This window comes from Gorilla gorilla, chromosome 19 (assembly GCF_029281585.2).
Source record: "Gorilla gorilla gorilla isolate KB3781 chromosome 19, NHGRI_mGorGor1-v2.1_pri, whole genome shotgun sequence".
Taxonomy (NCBI): Eukaryota; Metazoa; Chordata; class Mammalia; order Primates; family Hominidae; genus Gorilla; species Gorilla gorilla.
Window position 1 is genome coordinate 111,158,926 of NC_073243.2, and position 20,891 is coordinate 111,179,816.

Sequence of the window (20,891 nt, forward strand, 5' to 3'; positions counted from 1 at the left end):
GTGTGTTCCCCACGTGCCAGCGCTCGGCAGCGCCCAGCAGCTGGAGCACCACTGCCCCCCAGAGCCACCCCGTCTGTCGGAACCCCCGCAGAGGCGCCAGGCAGCTGCACCACAGGTATCATCCTGGTGGCCTTCAACCTGGAAGTGCCGGTGCAGGCACCTCTGGGAGCCACCTGGAGCGGGGGATGTCCTCTTCCCAGTGGACAGGGCAGGCACAGGCAGGCACCTTTCCCAGGTCTCGCAAATGCAAGGAGGCGCTGTCCCTTCCTGGGCCTCGTGAGGGCAGCTGTTGGCCACAGCTCTGGTGGAACGCCCGGTGGGAAACACATAGGTGGTCCACAGTGAAGTCACGGCCCTCTGGGACACGACCTAAACCCTGGTCTAGGGTTCTAGAAATACCAACCCCGATAAACAGGCAAAGGCCATGGCGTGTCCAGGAGGCCAGGCTGGGAGCATCCCCTGGAGCCCAACGTCTCCCCACGAGTTGGGAGGGTGGAGGTGATGGGAGCCGAGGCAGAGGAGAGGGAGCGGGGAGGGAGGAGACAGACAGAGAGGAAGGCTTCAGAGAACTGGCTAGGCGTGTCGGGCAGCATTTTCCAGACCTCGGGGCTCCCGGGTCCCTCCAGAAGGCGCAGCTCCTGCACCGCCCGACACAGGACGGGCCTCTCCTACAGCTTTCATCGCCACCAGCAGCACCTGGCACCCCTGGATCCATAGGCACCTCCCAGGCTGCACCCCGGCTCCCCAGCGCCTCGGCCACCTTGCACTGTGGTGGGGACGGCCCTGTCGGGTGGAGCCCCTGGCTCGAAGTTTCTGCCACTGGGGAAATGGCCTCGGTGCACCTCCCTGTCCTTGGCAGGTCAAGCAGTGGCTCTGGAGCTGTGCCCAGGGGGACCCCAGGAGCTGGAAAGAAGGGCCGGGGCGACAGCCTGGCCCATGTCCTGTGGTCATTGCCGCCACCCCTGGGGCCACCCTGTTCTGCAGGGCTAATCCTACAAACTCGGCTGCCAGAATTACGGGGCTGTCGTGGCATCGAGGGCCGGTTTGTGGGGCTCAGGCAGGATGCCAGGTGGTGAGGAGCAAGGTGGGCGCCTGCCAAGCTTAGGCTGCAACCACCGCCATCTCAGGGCACTCGGGAGGCACCTGGACTACGGCTGGGCAGGACCAAGGCCACGTCCAGGCCAGCAGTGACCTCCTGCCTCAGAGGCTGGGAGGATGCTGGACGTGGTGGGATGAAGTGAGTGCCTGGCAGGTGGCTCAGGGAGGGGAGCTTTGGGACACGGCACACGGGCTGGAGCTGGGCCTCTCAGGAAAAGGCTGAGGGTGATGTCTGGATCCCAAGGAACCCAAAGGGCTGGGACACCCAAAGCAGATGGGAAGAGCAGGGACAATGGGATGGGACACCCACAGCAGGTGGGAAGAGCAGGGACAACAGGATGGGACACCCACAGCGGATGGGAAGAGCAGGGACAATGGGCTGAGACACCCACAGCGGATGGGAAGAGCAGGGACAACGGGCTGAGACACCCACAGCAGGTGGGAAGAGCGGGGACAACGGGCTGAGACACCCACAGCAGGTGGGAAGAGCGGGGACAACAGGCTGAGACGCCCACAGCGGATGGGAAGAGCAGGGACAACGGGCTGAGACACCCACAGCGGGTGGGAAGAGCGGGGACAACGGGCTGGGACACCCGCAGAGGGTGGGAAGAGGGGGGACAACGGGCTGGGACACCCGCAGAGGGTGGGAAGAGCGGGGACAACGGGCTGGGACACCCGCAGCGGGTGGGAAGAGCGGGGACAACGGGCTGGGACACCCGCAGAGGGTGGGAAGAGCGGGGACAACGGGCTGGGACACCCGCAGCGGGTGGGAAGAGCGGGGACAACGGGCTGGGACACCCGCAGCGGGTGGGAAGAGCGGGGACAACGGGCTGGGACACCCACAGCGGGTGGGAAGAGCGGGGACAACGGGCTGGGACACCCAAAGCGGGTGGGAAGAGCGGGGACAACGGGCTGGGACACCCAAAGCGGGTGGGAAGAGCGGGGACAACGGGCTGGGACACCCAAAGCGGGTGGGAAGAGCGGGGACAACGGGCTGGGACACCCAAAGCGGGTGGGAAGAGCGGGGACAACGGGCTGGGACACCCACAGCGGGTGGGAAGAGCGGGGACAACGGGCTGGGACACCCACAGCGGGTGGGAAGAGCGGGGACAACGGGCTGGGACACCCACAGCGGGTGGGAAGAGCGGGGACAACGGGCTGGGACACCCACAGCGGGTGGGAAGAGCGGGGACAACGGGCTGGGACACCCACAGCGGGTGGGAAGAGCGGGGACAATGGGCTGGGACACCCACAGCGGGTGGGAAGAGCGGGGACAAAGGGCTGGGACACCCACAGCGGGTGGGAAGAGCGGGGACAACGGGCTGGGACACCCACAGCGGGTGGGAAGAGCAGGGCCACCAGTTGCCACTGGCAACTGGTGGACAGGGGCCAGCAAGGTCAAGGGTGCAGGCTCTGGGGCAGAAGGAAAGCAAGGACCCTGTTTTGACTGGCGGTAGGGCGAGGGTGGGAGGGCACCTTATGAGACAAGGTGGAAGATGAGGCCAGCAGGAAACAGGGAAGGAGGCCGGGGGTTGGTCACAGCAGGCTGCAGGCGGCCCTGGGGGAGGGGCCCGGAGCAGCAGGCAGAGGGCCTGGGGCCTGGTGGGCGGCAGTGGTTTCCAAGGCTCTTTAAATGCAAAGACCACCACCCCATCCGCCTCCTCCCTGCTGGGAGCTCAGATGCAATTAGAAGCCTCTCCAAAATGTCACCGTGGGAGGGGGGAACCTGCCACCGGCATCTGCGGAAGAGAGTGTTTTCTTACAAGGAGGTGCCGGGGGCCCACTTCTGCCGGCCGCCATAGGATGGAATTTGACTTCAAGGTGATCCGCCAGCGCGCCTGTCTGGAAACCCCGCAGCCGGCTTTGAAGTCAAAGTCTCGGTTTCAATGGCTAAACAGTTTCAGATGTGACAATGTAGTTTTATGGGCTTAATAATTCCGACACATGTGCAGCTGGGGCCCAGAAAGGCTACAGCAACACTGTGCGCCAGTTCCTTCCAGGCTGTGCTTGCTATTCTGAACTTCTGGTTCTAAAGTGAAAGATTTAAGGACTATGAGACTGAGGCCATGGGGAGGGGCTGCGGGGGGGCTGGGTCGGGGGCAGGGGTTGGGATGGGTGGGTGGGTGGAGGGGCGGGGGGCCGGGTCGGCGGGAGGAGCAGAGGGGCTGGGAGGTGGGGGGCCGGGGGGGACCAGGCAGGGGAGCCGGGCTTCCCATGTAAGCCCTAGATACATTCAGACAGAGCCTCCATATCTGAGAGGCATTTGCAGATTTTGCCCATCGGTTCTTCTGGGTTTGAGAGATCTTTTAATAACCACATGTGAAATTTATACCTAGAAAAGCAGTAACTTTGGGGTCAAAAGGTCTCCTAAAATACTCAGATGTCCTCACAAGCCAGAGTTCTGCTGCGACTTAACTTCCTATAAGACCAGAAAATAGAAATGTTTCTGTCTCCCTCTTCATCCTGCCTCACAGCAGCTTTTCATCATCTGGATTGTTTAAATGAGAAAACGTGGAGGTGCCACACTACCCACGCCCCTCACTCCCTCACTACAGGGCTTTTGTGTTGGCATCTACCCCCTCACCCAGTAAACGCCCTAAGCCCAGGGAGGGTCTCTGCAGGGCCCACCCCTGCCACGAGGGTGGACGCTCAGCCTAAGGGGACGACTGACCACACCAAGGGGTCAAGAGGCACCCAGCCCAACCCACGGGGCATCCTTACAAGTGGAAGGGAAGAGATGAGTTACAGGGACAGGCCCAGGGCTGCCCTGCCCATGAAATTAACCCCAACGTAAAACACATGCAGAAAAAAAAAAAAAGACAAGCAACATGTGGTCAGCAAGACCTGGCTTTATGACCAGGCAGCCGAGTTTCCCTCTCCCCACGCTTGGAGAGAGGGACTCAGGGAGCACTTTACCCACATTAACCGACGCGGATGGGAGGGGGAAGCCGTGAGCGCCACTGGGCCCACACCTTGGCTCAGGAATAGGAACCCACAGCCCTCCCAGAGTCTCCATCGTCAGCCAGGTGTGGCTGAGGCTGAGCAGGGTGACCAGGCAGTGGGGGTGGAGAGCAGGTGCCTTGAAATGAAATGTTTTCAGCTCAGGTATTAAATACAGACCTACGTACAAGTGTGTGTAACCTGTATACATGTATGTATACACGTGTGTACTCACATATGTGAACACATCATACATACACCTACATATACGTGTGTGCCTCTGCCCAGATAATAGAGGCGTGATCATAAACTCTGCCGAAACTTTATTCCCTGCCTTCAACTCTCAGCATCCTGAAGTGCTGACACTGAATGTTAGACAACCATTTCACAACTCACCTGCAGGTCTAATTTTCTTCTCCCCGTCACGCCTGCTACTGTCTTTGTCTTCAGAGCTAACGATCCCCAATGTCACAGAAAAAGGAAAACCTTCCAAATTCAGCTGCCACCCTCAGCTTACCATCCAGATCGCAGAACACACAAAATAAAACCACGACTCGGGCCCTGAACTTCCGAACTGCTGCACCCTCAACCGCCCCACTCAGAGGAGGCTGAATTCCACTGGGATTGAAAGCAGGCCCGAATGCACTTCTCTTCTATCTGAATTCTTCCCCGGGAAAAACCCACCGGATGTTTTTGTTTTCTTTCATTCATATTAAAGCCTCATGTTTCCTATTTCAAAGGAAGATCAATTCCAAAGCTGGAAAGAACCCTGCTGCGTTTCAGGGTTTTCTTTTTTCTAATTTGGAAGACACCATATGTGAACATGCAACGTCGATGTCCTTACCAGAGAGAAACAGCGGAAAATGCTGGTTGAGGGGCTAATATTTGATTACAGCTCCAGACCCTGGGGACTGAGCTACTCAAACAAGTAATCAAGGCCTTTTCTTTCCCTAAAGCACCCCCGTCGCATGCCCTGCACGCAACAATCTCAGAACCTCCACGAGGGCCCTGCTGTGGCTGGCGAGGGGCTCCACGAGATGAAAGGAGGGCCCGGCGGCCACCTGCGGCTTTGCTATTGGCCGAGGCTGCAGAGGGCTCTAGGGGGCAGGGGCTATGCCTGGCGGCTGCCGTCCACACAAACCACAGCCCACTCTCAGGGTAGAGCGGTGAGAACCCACGCGTGAGAGGTAAAAATTTTTCAGAGAAGACCACGCGCATCTTTGTTACGGGACACACAATCTCGTTTCAGGAAGGGCGCCGGATCCAAGGCCCGGAGGCTGCAGGGTTCTCGGGATGAGCTCTGAGCCGCACACAAAGACACCCTTACAGCACATCTTGGGGTCACTCCAACCGCAAAAGAGGAGGAGCTGGCACGGGGGGCGCCTATAGGGGGTATAATTGGCAGGGGAGGTGCAGGCAGCCCCGGTGACCACTGCCCCGGTCACTAGAGCTAGAGGCAATCACAGCCCCGCCACGGGGACAGCGGGAAGGCGACGCTCTGGCCTGGTCGCTATGCCCTTTGACCCAGGACTCACCAACAGGGCTCTGAGTCTCCCAGACTGCGCTGTGGACAGAGGCATGACGTCCCCACCTGCTGCTCCCCTAGATGCCCCAAAGCAGGGATGGTGCTCTCTGCCCTTTCGGACGCCAAGGATGTTCCTCCCCGTGGGCCCAGCTTGCGCCACTCTCTCCCCACGACAGGCAAACAGACCCCGAGAATGGGCGTCTGGGGCGGCTTCCCCTGGGCACAGCTAGGTGGTTGGCAGGGGCAGGGCTCCCCTCACACACAAGATGCCTCCAAGCAAGGCCTGACAGGGTCCTGACCACCGGCCAGAAGCATCCAGGCCACCTCTGTGCTCCGGCCTTGGGCCTTTCTGCTGGGCTCGGCTCAGCCTGTGGGCAGCTGCCAGTTCTTGCCACCTCTCCCTGTCACCCTGGGGACAAGCGGGCTGGGCGTCACCGTCTGAGCGCAAGCCCCTGAGTCGCCCTGTGACCAGTCTCTCCCAACACACGTGAGCCCGCTGCCACCTAAAACATGTCTCAGGCCTGGAAAAGCTCATGAAATACCCACAAGCACCTTCCCCAGGCCCATGTCCGCTTTGTTTTACAGAAAACCTAAAGCGCTTTCAACAAATCAGTGGGAGGAGAGGAAGGGCCAGAAGCCCCTGCTAGTGGCCCCACCTGCTCCACAGATGTGAGGACGGGGCTCGGAGCCGAGGAACCTGGCTCGCAGGGTGGGGGGTGGTCTTCCACCCCAAAGTGTCACCCGAGGGTCATCCGGCAGGTCTGCAGCTGGGTGCTCCTCACAGACACCAGGTCTGGCCTCCCACAGCACAGAGACCAGTGCACACCTGTAGGCTGTGCCCGTGGCTCCTTCTGGCAGAGGGAGATGGGTGGGGGCCGCCATTCTTCTTCCTCCGCTGTGTCTCCCGCAGCCCCTGCCTGCTACCGTCCCGTCCTCCAGGCCTACTCCTGCCTCAGGGCCTTTGCAGTGGCTGCCCAGCCTGGAAGCCTCTGGGGGGCCACGCTTCCTCCATGCCTCCTCACCACACACTGTCCTGACGCCCACATCAAGTGGCAGCCCCCACCCCTGCCTGGCCTGTCCCACACCCCAGCACCACAGGCCCTGCACCCCAGCTCGGCCTCTCTCACACCCCAGCACCACGGGCCCTGTACCCCTGCCTGGCCTCTCCCACACTCCAGCCCAGCATCTCTCACACCCCAGCACTACAGGCCTGCACCCATGCCCGGCCTCACCCGCACCTCAGCACCCAGAGCCCTCCAGGCCTGCCTTCCAGCAGCCACTGTCCGGTTCTCCCAGCATCCAGAAAGCAGCTCAGGCCCTGGGGCAGCAGGGCGGCTCCATGGCAGCAGGGCGGCCCCGTGGTGGGGCTGCGGGCTCTGGGAGAGACTTCTGGTTTGGGGTCCTGGCTCCGGGACTCAGCCCTTCTGTTTTTGTTTCCTCCTTTAGAGGCGGTGCCCAGGACAAGCCTGTGACAAACAGAGGTGCAGGTCCTGCTCTGTCCAGCAGCGCAAGGCAAAGACAGCCCCGGAATCCCACGGCCGGAAGCCTACAGCAACGTTCTTTCGTGTTACACCACAGCCCTCAGGAGCAAAATCAGGGCCACTGAAATGGCCCCTGCTCCAGCTCTGTCTGGGGCTGGCTGGTCTCAGGCATGAGTGGCTGCCCTGAAGGGTGCAGGGCACACAGACCTGGCCATTGGCCTGGCAGGGCCCTCGGGACAGCTGAGCTGGGTGCACCTGGGCAGCCAAGAGAGCAGGCAGTGATGGTGGGCAGAGGGACATGGGGTCCCTCTGAGGACTCCAGGACGCTAAGGCCCAGACGCCAGCCACAGAGAGCCAGGCTACCCACATCCCCGGGGCAGCAGGGAGGCCACCAGGGGCGGCAGCTTTGCACCATGTCCAGGCACGTCCTGGTGAGAAGTAGGACAGGGTCGGCTCTGCTATCCTTTGTGGGAACGAGGATGAGGTCGGCTCTGTTATCCTTTGTGGGAAGGAGGATGGGGTCGGCTCTGTTATCCTTTGTGGGAAGGAGGATGGGGTCGGCTCTGTTATCCTTTGTGGGAAGGAGGATGGGGTCGGCTCTGTTATCCTTTGTGGGAAGGAGGATCGGGTCGGCTCTGTTATCCTTTGTGGGAAGGAGGATGGGGTCGGCTCTGTTATCCTTTGTGGGAAGGAGGATCGGGTCGGCTCTGTTATCCTTTGTGGGAAGGAGGATCGGGTCGGCTCTGTTATCCTTTGTGGGAACGAGGATGAGTTCGGCTGTTATCCTTTGTGGGAACGAGGATGAGGTCGGCTCTGTTATCCTTTGTGGAAAGGAGGATGGGGTCGGCTCTGTTATCCTTTGTGGAAAGGAGGATGGGGTAGGCTCTGTTATCCAAAAACAGCTGTAGCTCTTGTCACGTCCCCCTTAGCGGATGTGAAAGGCTTCGTCCTAGAAGTACATCCACGCAGGACCACGGCCTTAAGGGCAGGTGGGAGCCCTGGAGGGTCCTGCCAGCTACTGACGTGAGTGCCTCACGGAGAACCTCACCGGAGACAGCAAGGAGGGACCCCCGTTTCCATCGGCCTCTGGCAAGGCTGTCAGTCCAAATCCGCCAAGACACTTACCATTAAAATAATCTCCAATTTGAATGTTTGTATTACAATATTTTGTGTTTTTTAGCTTCTCTGATTTTGGTGTGCAAAACTATTTACGATTTCCTTGGAAAATTCTGCAGAACAAAAGGAAAACAAACCCTCCCCCTCCAGCTGCCAAGGGCTGGCCATCACCACCAGTGAATTCCAGCTCTGCGCAGGACAGGATCGAACAGACCCAATTTGTTTCACGCCAGCGTGAAAGGCTGCCAAAGGGTGCCCTGCCAAGTATTTGCCAACATGAAAGCAGATTAAAGGTCCCATCAGCCAGCATGGGTGCAGCTCGCCGTGAGAGCGGATCGGGGTCTCTGCAAGGCTCCTGTCCCAGCAGGTCCAGGCTTCGCAGCCCAGAGGCGGCAGCCAGGCCAGCACCACGAGCTCCACCCCACGCTGGGGAGTGTCCGGTGTGGGGGGCGGATCCTGCTACCTGGGCAGACCCCTCTCACACACCGCGCCTTCTGCTCCCCATGGTTCCGGCGTTAACCCAGCAGCCCCACAGGAAGGGCTCCTTCCGCACCTCCAGGGACAGCTGACGGTCATGATCTGTGACAGACGACGGCTCAGAAGGTGGCAGGGACTGAAAGCTCTGGAGCCCTTGGAACTGATTAGGGGTCCTGGGCTCGGGACCCCTCCCCATGTTCAGGAAGGCAAGTCCAACAGGAGAGGGGCCACGGCTGGTAAGACCTGTGAGAGGACGGAGCCACAGGAACCCTGCAGCATGAATGCCCCAGGACGCAGCACAGGCCCCCTCGGGTTCCGCACATGGACAGGCCGATCTGCAGTCCTGCTGGGAGCAGCCCACCCTGAAATGCCGGCAGCAGCATGTGCGGGCAGGACCGCCCCTAAATGCTGACCTCACCCCAGCAGTGGCTCCTGCTTCCTCCTGCTCCTGATGCTCCTGAGGCTTCCCCAACTCCCTGGGGGTGTCATAGGCCTTTCATCATAACCCAGGGAGTTTCTGACGCAGGCATCTGTCTGAGAGCCCTGCAGGAAGGATATAGGGCTCAGCCTTCAGAGCTCCAGGGACCCAGTGATTTGGCAGGTAGCTGTCTACAAATTCTGGGGTAGGCTGGGCAACTTCAAATTCAGGTGTGTCTGGCTTCAAGAACTACTGCTTCCGTAAAGTGTGGCTTTGCCAACTCAAGAACAGCAGCCAGGAGGCTAGAGGCTTCCTCTCTACAGGAAGGACGGTGGACCCCACTCCCACCCACTGGCCTCTGCTCCCACCACACCTGGCCACGCCAGGGAGGCTGTGGGCACTGCCAACCAGTGAGAGCTTGCTGACAGCTCAGATGACTGTGCAGTACGGATCAGGCCTGCAGCATCTTGGCACAAGCTCACGGACTCACGCACCCCTCTGGCTTGCAGCACCCCGGCACTTGGGGCAAAAGGCCAGGAAGGGGCCCGGCCACACCTGGCTGCTCTCCAGGTGGCCCTCGCTGCCTGGCCTTATGGAGCGTGGAGCTGTCCCTTTTGTCTTTCCTCACAGGACAAGGGGAAGCAGGTGGCCCAGGCATGAGGGATGTGGCCAGGCTGTGAGTGGCAGCACCGGGTCCGAAGCCGGGTCCAGAGGCTGTCAAGCCACCCTGCAAGCCACCTCTGCTAACGATGGGATGACAGAAACCTGGTGCTGGCGAGGGGGCCACACGTAAAACGGCCATATGGTGGCTCCCAACTATGGTCTTTGACCAGGACTTCGTTCACAGTCTCTGTCGGGGCTGACCAGGTGGGTATCCCTTGGCCGCAAAGCGGGGGTGGAGGACAGGAGCCGTTGGCCCAGACTCCTGGCTTCCTGAGAAATAGAAAGAGCCGAACCCCCAACCCTAGCCTAGACAGGACAGTGGCAAGGTGCGTGTTTCCCCCAGTCGGGGCCTGGACCTGGGGCGGCCATGGACTTACTGCCAGCTCTGAACAAGCGGTGGCCACCCAGGGGCAAAGGAGAGCCAGCCACTCCTACAAGGCAGATAAAACTGCACTTCCAATCTCACCATCACCTTGCTGCTCACACGGGAGGCATGCACAGCAGGGGCCCAGTGCACCGAAGGGCACTCGTGGATGGGTACTCGAGACGGCCCTGCCCTTTCTGGCACAACTGCCTCGGCCGGCACCAGCCACAGTTCCCGCGGCTCCCAGGAGTCGCGTGTACGTCTGATGGACCCCCAACCCCCTAATGCAGGCATACGGCGGCCCAAAGCTGCAGGGCTGATGATTGGTTTCCGAGGATTGCAAACCAGCCTGGGTTTTTTAAGAAAAGGAAAGATGTAAGCTCTTTAGCCAAAACAAGATGAAAACCTCAAAGGAATTCAAATTACTCAGCCACAAGTAGGAAGGAAGGAGGACGGAGCAGCACCAGGCTTCCCATGGTGGTTCAGCCCACTGAGGAGAACAGGGTGCAGCCACCTGTCTTCTTTCACCTGCAGAAATCTAAAACTTCAGCTCATTCAGCAGCAAAATAGGCAGTTTTAGCTTCAGGAAGCTGTTTTGGAAGTCCGGGGTGACAGCTGCCCCAGATGGCCTCGTCTGTGAAACCCCCAGCTCCAGCCCAAGGCCCTGTGGCAGGGACGCTCTGTGCTCCAGGGCCTCCATCCAGACACCTGCCTGGTCCACGTGCAGGGCTTCTCAGGATGCACTTCAAAGACGCAGGGGCCGACACTGAGAATGCACACCTGCACTGTCCAGGTGCAGTGACCCGAGCGGGCAGGACCACGCCACTGGCCAGCCTCCGGCCTCCACCATGGGCAACACAGATCCACTGGTCCAACCTCATGGCCAGGCACCGGCAGCAGCCTCTCCCAGTCAGCACCCTCTCCCAGTCAGCACCCCAGAGCCCCTGCTGCAGGACAGGGGATGCCTGCGGCTTGCTGGAGAGCTTGGGCGCACACACAGCCCTCAGTGGGCCCAAGGCCCAGGCTGGCACAGAAACTACATATATGGTGTCCAACCCGTCCCATGGCTCTCAGGTGCTGGGCATCAGGTGTCATGCCCAGAGGTGACCTCGACGCCTCCCACAAGGGGGGATGACCAGGTGGCCTGGCAACTCCCTTCGGTTCCCTCTGTGCCTGAGCCTCTGTGCATGTCTGTGCTGGCCTCGCCACATGGCCGGGCCACATCCCAGGGTAGGAACACGGCTGCCTGTATCCAAGGGCCAGGCACACAGAGGGCACCAAAAAGAAAGCAAAGGGCAGCCATGACACACTGCAGCTGCCACCGGCTCTGACACAAAGCCCCACATGGGCCTCAGCTCCATGAGGACACAGGGTCCTGGAACATGAGTCACAGAAGACAGAAGGTTGGCCCTCAGAGTCTGTGCTGGAGGCATCCCCAGGTGCCCCTGCTCCCTTTGGAAGCTGCCATTCTCCTGGACATCTTGGAGTGGCTTGCACCCCCAAATGCAGAGCTGGGTGGACTGGGCACCCACAACCTCTCCTTCTGTGTGGCACGTGGCCGAGCACCAAGCAGAGTATGGTCCACACTGCCTTGTCTCTGGGCGCACGTGCACTGGCCCGAGTCTCTCCTGCAAATGTGTATCTTGCCCCCACCCTGCATCTCTGTGTTGATGCGGTAGCGTCCAGACTGTGCTTGAAGCCATGAAGAATTTTCCAGGATCTTCTACGAGAAACTGCTCCCACTGACCGAGAACTGGGCATCCCACTGCCACATCCAGCTCTCTGGACCCACAGAGGACAGGTGAGCACTGGCTCCTGGGTGGCCAGGAGGGGCAGGGAAGGGGCAGCCCCACCCCTGCCTCTGGGGGAAGGCCAGCTGCAGGCATATGAGCCTCTAGGGCACTGTGGCTGGCTCCAGTCGGAAGGCATCAAGCCATGTAGTGGGGCTGAGCCCAGTTCCCATGAGCAAGGCCATGCTGAGGGCAGATGGAGTTTGCTGCTGGAAGCCAGAGGCCAGTGCAGGTGAAGGCCTGGGCCCTGGCCTGGAGCTTAGCCCTGGACAGAGCCAGCAGGTCTTGCGACTGTGGTCCTCCTGGCTCCCTTCCAGGAAACATATACCATGTTGGCACACTCAGAAGGGCCGTGGCATGGGGGTGGGACTGGCGAGTGCCTCCTGTAAGCTGGGACCTGCCCTAGACGGCCCAGTCAGAGCCGTGCCTGCTGCCTCCTGCAGATGTGGGCAAGAGCCCCCCGTGCAGGCCAGGGCCACGGCCTCCTCGACGCACTGGCTGGTCTGTCACGAGTGTTCGCTACAATGCTGCCTCTGGAGTTAGCTCCAGCACACCTTCCTCAGCACTACTTCATGGAAGCCTGTGCTCCATTCACAACAACATTCCAGTTAACAGTGACTCTTGTCTTCAGAACCATTTTCCGCCAGCCTCAGGGAGCGCTGTAGAAATTAAAGCTAGTCTCGCAGACCAGATGGTGAGGGTGAGTGTGCAGGGGCAGCCCGTTCCCAGGCCTGAAGCCATCCTCCCTGCAGTCACTACCACTTTGAAAAACAGCCACACAAGTGCACTGCCACCATGGCACCACTCCTCACCCACGCACATCCCCAGGGACTCCGGATCCCTCACAATCCACTCTCCAGACCTTCACGGCACCGTCACCAGCGATCCCATGGCCCTGGCCCTTCAGGGACACTCGGTGATGAAGCCGTGCGGGTCCCGCCAAAAGCAAAGTGTGGCGCTCCGCAGAGTCGCCAGGGAGAGCCACGTCGGGGGTGCAGAGACACACCTGTCTGGGAAAGTGCTGCTGTTGTTTTCAGACACGTACAGAGGCAGGAGCCAGCACTGCTCACAGGGAATTAATAATAGCCAATCTCATTTGTTCTATTTTGGGGGCTGGGGAGAGAGGGTAGGGTGGAGGTCTTGGCTCTTAGTGCGCCCAGTCTCCACAGGGTTCTCTGCCACCACTCTGTGGCACCCAGGATGCCTCGCACGGAACCAGGAGGTGGACTTTGGAGAAGGGAAGGAGTGAGTCCCCTCGCTGGCCCCAGCCAGGCATCACGAGGGGTGCCCTGGGTGACCCAGGACTGGCCCTCCTCAGTGGATACCACCTGGGAGGACAAGAACGATGGGCGAGGCTCTGGACAACACAAAAGAAGAAGGTGAGAGCCAGAGGGACACTTTGCTGTGGTGGCCGCGACTCTCCTGGACCTCAGTAGGATCTGTCGCGGGGGAACAGCTGCCAGGTGAGAGGAAGAGCAATGTGGCAGGGAGGGCACTTGGCCAGGTGAGGGCGCACCTGGGCCCTGGGGTCTCCATGCCAGGTGGGAGGAATCATGGCCAGAGGCGGAAAATACAGAAAGGCAGCACTTTTGTCTGAAAGCTGAAATGTATTTAATTCACAGGACAGCCTTTGATTCTGAGTTTGTTCATTTTAACTTAGAAAGGAGTTTTCTTTCATGAAATGATGGCAAAATTAGAAGGTAACAATCCAAGCAAGCCCCAACTCCCAAGCTATTCTCTAAAGAAAATGTCCCAGTGTAGAGTGGCAGGTCTACACGCCCACGAGCAGCCCTCACGCTGACGTCGTAGTCACATGGGGAGCACCTGCATTTTCCAGAGCGCACGGGCCTCGCCCCATGGCCCTGGGAGCTGCACTTCACGGTGAGGGCGCTGGCTCAGGGATTTTAAGGTTCATGGTGCTGCGCCTCCCAGGGAGAAGGCTCCAGGCCAGTGGGCCAATGGACAGGGGCCGGCCAAAGCCCTGACCACGAGAGAGGTGAACGCCCGCCCAACCCAGGTGCTCACATCACTGACTAATCATACCAGGAGCACCTGGCTGCTAAGTGGCACCATCCACTCACCAGCAAGCCCCTGTGCAAATGTAACTGGCAGAGAGCGCCAGATTGGGGCGGGGACAGCTCGCTGGATGACCTCACCCTGGTCTCCCTGTCCCGGATAGAGGTTCACAGGACCACCCAAGTTACTGTACCTTACAGCGTGCTTCCCACCATCACAGGCGTTAGATGGTCACTCTCAGGAAGCACCAATCCTAACTCTATTGCATGTTAATTTCCAAGCAGACCTAAGCCCCTTCTCAAGACAGAGCTGCAGAAAATGTCTCCAAACACACCCAGAACTTTTTTTTAATCAACTGCCAGAAGAATGTCTTTCCAAAAAGGAAACTGATTGCATGACCTGGCATGTTCTGTGTCTGGGGACCTCTGGGGACAGTGGGGGAGGAAGCAAGGGGCAAGTGTGGGCCCGGCCACCTGGTGGGGCTGTCTGCACCGATCCAGTTCACACTGACACTGATAACCATCAAATGTTAGCTTTCTCAAGCTCAGCAAACATGCAGGTCTAATTTACCCCAGACCGTTCCAGGGCCCCAGACCTGGACAGTTCTCTGCTCCTGGACATAGCACCTTCCTCACCCACCCTCAGGGCCGCCTGGGTCTTGAGCCAGCCCTGCAGTCTCTGCAGCCTTGCCACAGCTGTGCAGATGTCCCTCTGTCTCCTGAGCCTCTAGCAGGCCTGTGGTCACCCCTCCCAGAGATGGGAGGCACCGAGGCCTCTGACTCTGGCCATGTTTGCTGAGTGAGCACTGAGGCTATGGCCAGTGATGCCCCAGGCCTATAGCTCCCACCCCTCCTCCAGCTCCTCCAGCCGGGGTACTGCATTCCCGCTCCCCGGGACCCCCAGCCCGGGACGTCTAGGTCCAGCCCCTCCCACTCACCCAGCTCCTCCAGCCCGAAACATGGAGCCCCCACACGGCTCCCAGCCTAGGACAAGGAATTCCGATTCCCCTACCCGCCACTCAGCATGGGACACTAGCAAGGGCTCGCTCCACGGGAGCCCCAGACGTCCTGGAGGCTGGGGAGGGACTAGTTCTCCTGGCCCCCCCGGTCACTCGTGCGGCCATGGCGGCCCACGTCTCGCCTGTCCGCGGGCGGGCACCAGGAACAGCTCTGACACCGCTCCCTGCCCCCGGGCGGGTGCGCAGCGCGACCCCAGCTGTCGCCCCGCCGCCTACCTGCTTGTCCCGCGCGCGCCGCTCCGCTTCCTCCGCGCCTTTGCGGCCGCTCGCGTACGCGGACGCCACGAAGCTGTCCCCTGCGGTCCGGGGGCGGACGCGCGGGAAACCCGCACCGAGGAGGAAAAGAGACGCGCCGTGAGCCCCGCGGGCGCTGCGCCTTCGCTGTGTCCCCATCGCCTGGAGACCGCGCAGGGGCAGGTGTGGGGGTCCCGCGCGCTCCTGGAGACCCGCGGCCCCGTCCCCCCACCGCTGGCTCCAGGGCAGGACGCGCGCGGGCTCCTGGCTCTGAGGGTCCCGGCCCGGGTCGCCGCCCCCCGCCCCGCCCGTCGGCTCGCCCGCTCACCTTCCGGGCTCTCTCTCCGCTTGCGGGCGGCGGCTGCGGCACGGCGGGACGCGGGGAGAGGAAAACGACAGTGAGAGGCGGCCCCACGCCCACCCGCCCTCCCGCCCTACCGGCCCGCGGCTCACCGTGCTTCGACTGCAGTTTCCCCATCGCCGCCGCCACGCCCCGCCGGGCCCCGCGCTCAGGTGCAGGGCTGAGTTCTGGAGCCGGGGCCGGGAGCCCGCGGGGGCCGCATGGGCCGGGAGCAAGCTAGGGTTCCGGTAGGAGGTGAGGGAAGATGGCTCCACGCCGCGCGGGGGCCGGGGGAGCCAGGGAGCGCCAGGTGCGGCCGCGGGGCGGAGGTGGGGGGCCACCGGGCGCAAGGCGCGGGGACAGCGGCGGCAGCGACGGCGGCCCGGCTCTCTCTGAGCGCGTGCGCCCGCGCCGGGGCTTTAACCGCGGCCCCCGCAGCGCCCCCGGCGGCCGCTGCCCGCAGCGCATCGGCCTCGACCCCCGTTCCCAGCCTGGAGCCCCACCAGCGACGAGGACCTGGCCCGGCCACCCGTGAGGGCGGTCAGGTGCTGCAGCGGAGCCTGGCGGGAGTCACCTCCGACCCCTCACCAGGCCGTCCTGGTCAAGGGATCCCCAATTCCAGAGGAGCCTGAGGGCACCTCCCTTTGAAGGGGAGGACCCGCCTCCCTTGGCTGCTGGAGAGGGGGTGGGGGTGTGGGCAGCCCAAAGAGGGGTGGTATCCGTGCAGGACTAGATCCCCGCCCTCTCCTGGCGCTCCAAATTGATGAAGAACCAGCGTTGGCCCCCGCCCCCCCGGCTGGAAGGGCCCTGCACCCCCTCACTTTGTCCTTGGTTTCAGCAGGGTCTCCTCCGACCTGTGCCTTGAGGGTGTCGGAGCCTCCCAGGAGCCCCAAGCCTGGCCACCTGCGCTGTCTCCTCCACGTGTCCAACTCAGTGGCTTCAGCTGCTACCTCCCTGACCTCATCTCAAGCTCCTCCAGCTGGCTCTGGAGACCCGTCCCTCAGTACCCTGCACTGGACCCCCTCTCTGCCTCCTACCCTGCTGGGTACCTCAGGGCTCTCTTCCTTATTTACCTTCAGAAGAACCTTCTTCCCTCACTTCCTCCTGGAACCCTAACTTGCTCCTGTTTCTGGGACATTTCTCCCTTCCCTACCCATGAATCTCCTCCCTGCCACGCCCTGTTGCATTGATACATTGTATCTCCCCAGCCTTTCAAGAGCTAGCTCAGCATTTTCCCCACGGGCTGTTGCCACGCCCACGTCTCCAACCTCAGTGGGTGACCCCACCTTCTGCCAGGGCAGCTCCCGTCCCTGGAGTTGGAGCTCCGAGGCTGGCGGTGCGGGACCCCTCACCTGCCCAGCTCTGGCCCTGCCAGGCCTCCGCTAAGCTGGTCCAGGTCCCACCCGGTCTCTCTGTTCCCGCTCCCCTGGCTGGAGCCCTGTCTCATAGCTGAGCAGCGCAGCTCCGCGGCTGCCCAGTGCTGACTTGCACCTCTGGAGCTGACGTCCAGCCAAGCCCGTTCACTCCAATTACTGCCTCCCATTCTCAGACCATCCTCGGGGCAGATGCCGCCATCACACGATTTTACAGAGGCCTAGGCTGCTCAGTGGCAAAACTGAAAGTTAAACCAGAGGCCGGCCCCCCACCCCAGCAGCCCCCCCTGCTGGCTGTCCGCAGATACGTGAGCTGTGGGCGACCACACGAACAAGCGCGCACGGTGGGAGTAGTCTTGCCTGCGAGCCATTCCCACCATCCTCTGAAGAACCCTAGTGGAGGGGCCACTTCCTGCAGGCAGACAGCTCTGGCACCTGGTAGCAGGGTTGCACCCGGCCAGGCCGTGCCTGCGATGGGCTCAGAGCGCCCTTGTGTATAGCGTCCAGGCGTCCAGATTCAGGGCCAGGCCCACCCTCCCAGGCTCTTTTGGCCCCTCCTCTCTCCCTTGCACTACCCCACGTGGACTTTAACTCCCAATTTGGAAGGTAACAATGCCATCTTCTATGATCTCAGGGTCCTAGTGAGTGTGTGAGGATAATAGTGTTACATGTTATGCAAAGTAGCACAGCCTGAGGATTGCAGCCCTTTCCGTGCCTCTAAATCCTGCCCTTACGTGAGGACCGATGAGCCACCCTGGGTGAAGATCTGCTGGTGGGCTCGTGACCCCTGTGTGGCTGGGAGCCTTGTCTCACACATGCATGGGCCCTCCTCCCAAGACCCTGAGAAGGTCCCACTGGAGGAGGTTGGCTGAGGTGCCCCAGCCAGGTGGGGAAGGGCCATTGTGTTTCACTCCTCTGCTGACTGAGCTCTGGTCCTTGCTAAATGCAGATATCAGGAGGTCTGGGGGAGGAAGTGTCCTGGGAGGACAGGTGTAGGTGGGGGGTGGAGGTGGGGGGTGGGGGTGGGCCATGGCACCAACCCCACACCCTACAGGGTGCCCAAGCTGGAGGAGCCCATGAGGCTGGGCCTGCACTGGCTGCTGTGCCTTTGCACCCACCTTGTCACTTGGAACTAGGCACATGCAGAGTCCAAACAGCAGAAACTCCCCGTGCACTCCAGTGAACCTGAGTTACTAGGCAAAGGTTTTACATTTATTCTTTAGCAGCTTTATTGAGATACATACAATTCAGGGGCCCTACAATTCACCCATGAAAGTACAGACCATCTCCATCCATCCCACCCGGGACGCCGCCAGCACACAAGGCGCACAGCTTGACCCTCAGCCCCGCTGACTGGCAGATCAGGGCTGTGTGCCCTCCTCCCACTGGGCTCAGACCGTGTCCTGGGAGTCCTCTGAGGTAGAGGGATGGGATCCCCCAGGGCTCCTCTGAGTGGGAGCTGGAGAGTGAGAGCAGCCGATTCACCCATTCCTTCCCAGAGGGTCCGGAGTTCCCACCCAGCAGGACACGCCTGACCCTCACCTCCCACGTGTCCTCAGGGCATCTCCCCCGGTGGATCTGCAGTGGGGGTTAGGGGCACTGCAGAGCTGAATCTGTACCCCACTGTCAGCTCAAAGGGCAACCCTAAGTGGCCCCTACGCCCCCAATGCCCACTGGACTCTTTCCCCTATGACCATCTCTCCTAGGTAGGGCAGAGCCCGCCTGGGGTTGTTCTAGAGCTGGAGTCACCAGCTCCAGGCCCTGCAAACCTGACCCCCATGCCAGTTCACAATCCCTTTGCATAACATGTAACACTATTATCCTCACACACTCACTAGGACCCTGAGACCACAGAAGATGACATCGTTACTTTCCAAATTGGGAGTTAAAGTCCACATGGGGTAGTGCAAGGGAGAGCCCCTTGAGATGTCTGCATCACAGAGCGGCCTGGTCCCCTCAGCCATTCCAGGAGGAAGGGGTTCTCTTTGCTCCCCTTGATGTTCCCTTCTGGCGTGTGCATGCCTTTGCCCTCTGCGGGGCCAGTGGGCACCCACCATGCTTTCCTGGTGCTGCCTCAGTGGTGGCTGCCGTGAGATGCCCATCTACTTTTCGTGGAGGCCTCGGGACCAGTGTGGTTTGCTGGACGCTCTCCTCACGTGATGCCAGCCCGGCGTGTCCTCTCCTGGGCCTGTCTGTGGGGCAGCCCCCTGCCTGCCTCTTCCAGGGGCCCTGCAGGGACTTCCAGGTTCCTCAGGCCCGTCCCGCCTCGCCTTTCGCTCTGCGTCTGCCCGGGGCAGCCCGAGCTGGGACCTTCTGGCGGGAGCCGCAGCTTTTCAGGGCAAGTGTCCTTGTCCCTGGGGGACGGCCAGTGTACGCGGGGACACTTGCGGCCCCAGCCCACTGCCGGCCTGGAGGAAAGGACGCGGGGGACCCCCCCATACGTGACCAGCGGCTGCAGCGCAGCTCGGGCTCACAGCGGGGCGGCCGGAGCAGCCTGGATCCCCGATGCCCGCGCCGTCCAGTCCGGGGGACTCGGAGGCTGAGCCTGTAGGGGGCCGGCCCGGGGGCCATGGTCGTCCTCGCCCTGCCTTTTTCTGGGCCACGGAGCTTTGAGGACAGTTTCGCCTGCTGATAAAAATCCGTTCCCAGCACTTTCAAAAGGCAGGGCGGGGCTAAAGCCGTCCCTGGAGGTTGAAATGCGCGTCCTCGCAGCTTTTCAAAACAGCTTCTCCTTATCTCCTCAGCCGCGGGCGGGGCAGGGGCCTCGTCTCCGGATGGAGGAGGTGCGGCCGCGGGACGCCCAGCGGGGAGACCCGGGGAGACCCGGCCGGAGTCCGCCTCCGCTCCCGGCACGGCCGCCCGCGCCCGCCCTTCTCTGCACCAGCCCGGGACCGGCAGGGTCAGAAGCGGGCGGCGGCAGGCGCGGGGCTCTGTCCTCCCGGCCCCTCCACCTCAGCGGGCGCAGCCGTGGGGTCCCCACCAACAGCGTTCACGGGGGCACCGCGGGCCCCGTCTCCCTCCGTGGCTGTTCTCCCCGCAAGGCCTTGGCGCTCATGCGGCCTTGGGAACAAGAGCGCCCCCGCGCGCTCCTCACTCGGGTTGGGACACACTCGTGACCTCTCAGCGGCGTCCCCCGGTTCCACCGCGACTCCACCGTTCTGGGAGGCGGGGCTCCTCCTGTTCTGTGGTTGTCACGGTGGCCGTGGCTCCTCCTCTCCCGTTTAGAAAGCAGCGAGGTCGGGGTCCGCTGTGTGAGGGGCGTCCGCGGAGTGAGAGACGTCGGCGGAGTGAGGGGCCTCCCTGTGTGAGGGGCGTCCGCGGAGTGAGGGGCGCCCCTGTGTGAGGGGGTGTCCGCGGCGTGACCTCACGGTGTGGCGTGCCTGGAAGGCGTGGTGTAGCCAACTCAGACCCCGGGGTCAGGGGCCTCTTTTGAAGACACTGTCTTGGCCCCAGGCTGTGGCTGGAGTTGAAATAGGCGCATGCGCGGAGCCGGCACACACACACACACACACACACACACACACACACACACACCCCACGCCGGCACACACACACACACACACACACACCCCACGCCCCCTTCAGTGCCCGGCTTTTTCCCCATAGTGCGAGCAAAGCCGTGAGCCTCGCGACCCGAAGCAGCCGGCAAGACTGAAATTCACACGCGGGTTGGTCTGCACCGGAGCCCTGGGGACGTGTAAGAAAAGCACTGCCTGACATCGGACAAAACGCTACTGTGACGCGTCACACGGAGCCTGCCGGGACATTTCCCCTCCCTGCCATGCTGCGTTGGCCCTGGCGGATTGGCCCCACGAGGGAGGATGGCGACTCCGGGTCTGCATGTGTGCTCCCCTTGCGTGCTCTTCACTTCGCAAATAGATCGCTACGTTTTTAAGTGCACAAGATCCCCTGGGTGTCGCCTGCACACCGCCCCCGAGGCCGCCCTTGTTTGAGTCCACCTCTCCTTGGCTGTGCAGCGTCCGCCCGCCATGCTGACCCCTGAAGCCTTGGCTGTGCCTCCCAGGTGCACCGGGTTTC

At 61.6% G+C, this 20,891-nt stretch overlaps 1 protein-coding gene across 2 annotated transcripts in view; it reads right to left on the reverse strand.

The window, feature by feature from the left end:
- Positions 1–15,888, reverse strand: part of NKD2 (NKD inhibitor of WNT signaling pathway 2) — a 29,353-nt gene extending 13,465 nt beyond the window's left edge. The window contains exons 1-3 of one of the 2 annotated variants that reach the window (XM_055367747.2): positions 15,594–15,888; positions 15,469–15,501; positions 15,123–15,202 (exon numbers count right to left, since the gene is read on the reverse strand). In XM_055367747.2, the coding sequence (XP_055223722.2) occupies positions 15,123–15,202; positions 15,469–15,501; positions 15,594–15,618 (138 nt within the window). In that variant the 5' untranslated portion in view covers positions 15,619–15,888. The remainder of the gene's footprint in view (positions 1–15,122; positions 15,203–15,468; positions 15,502–15,593) is intronic. The other variant, XM_019013436.4, reaches the window with a different exon arrangement.
- Positions 15,889–20,891: the final 5,003 nt, after the last annotated feature.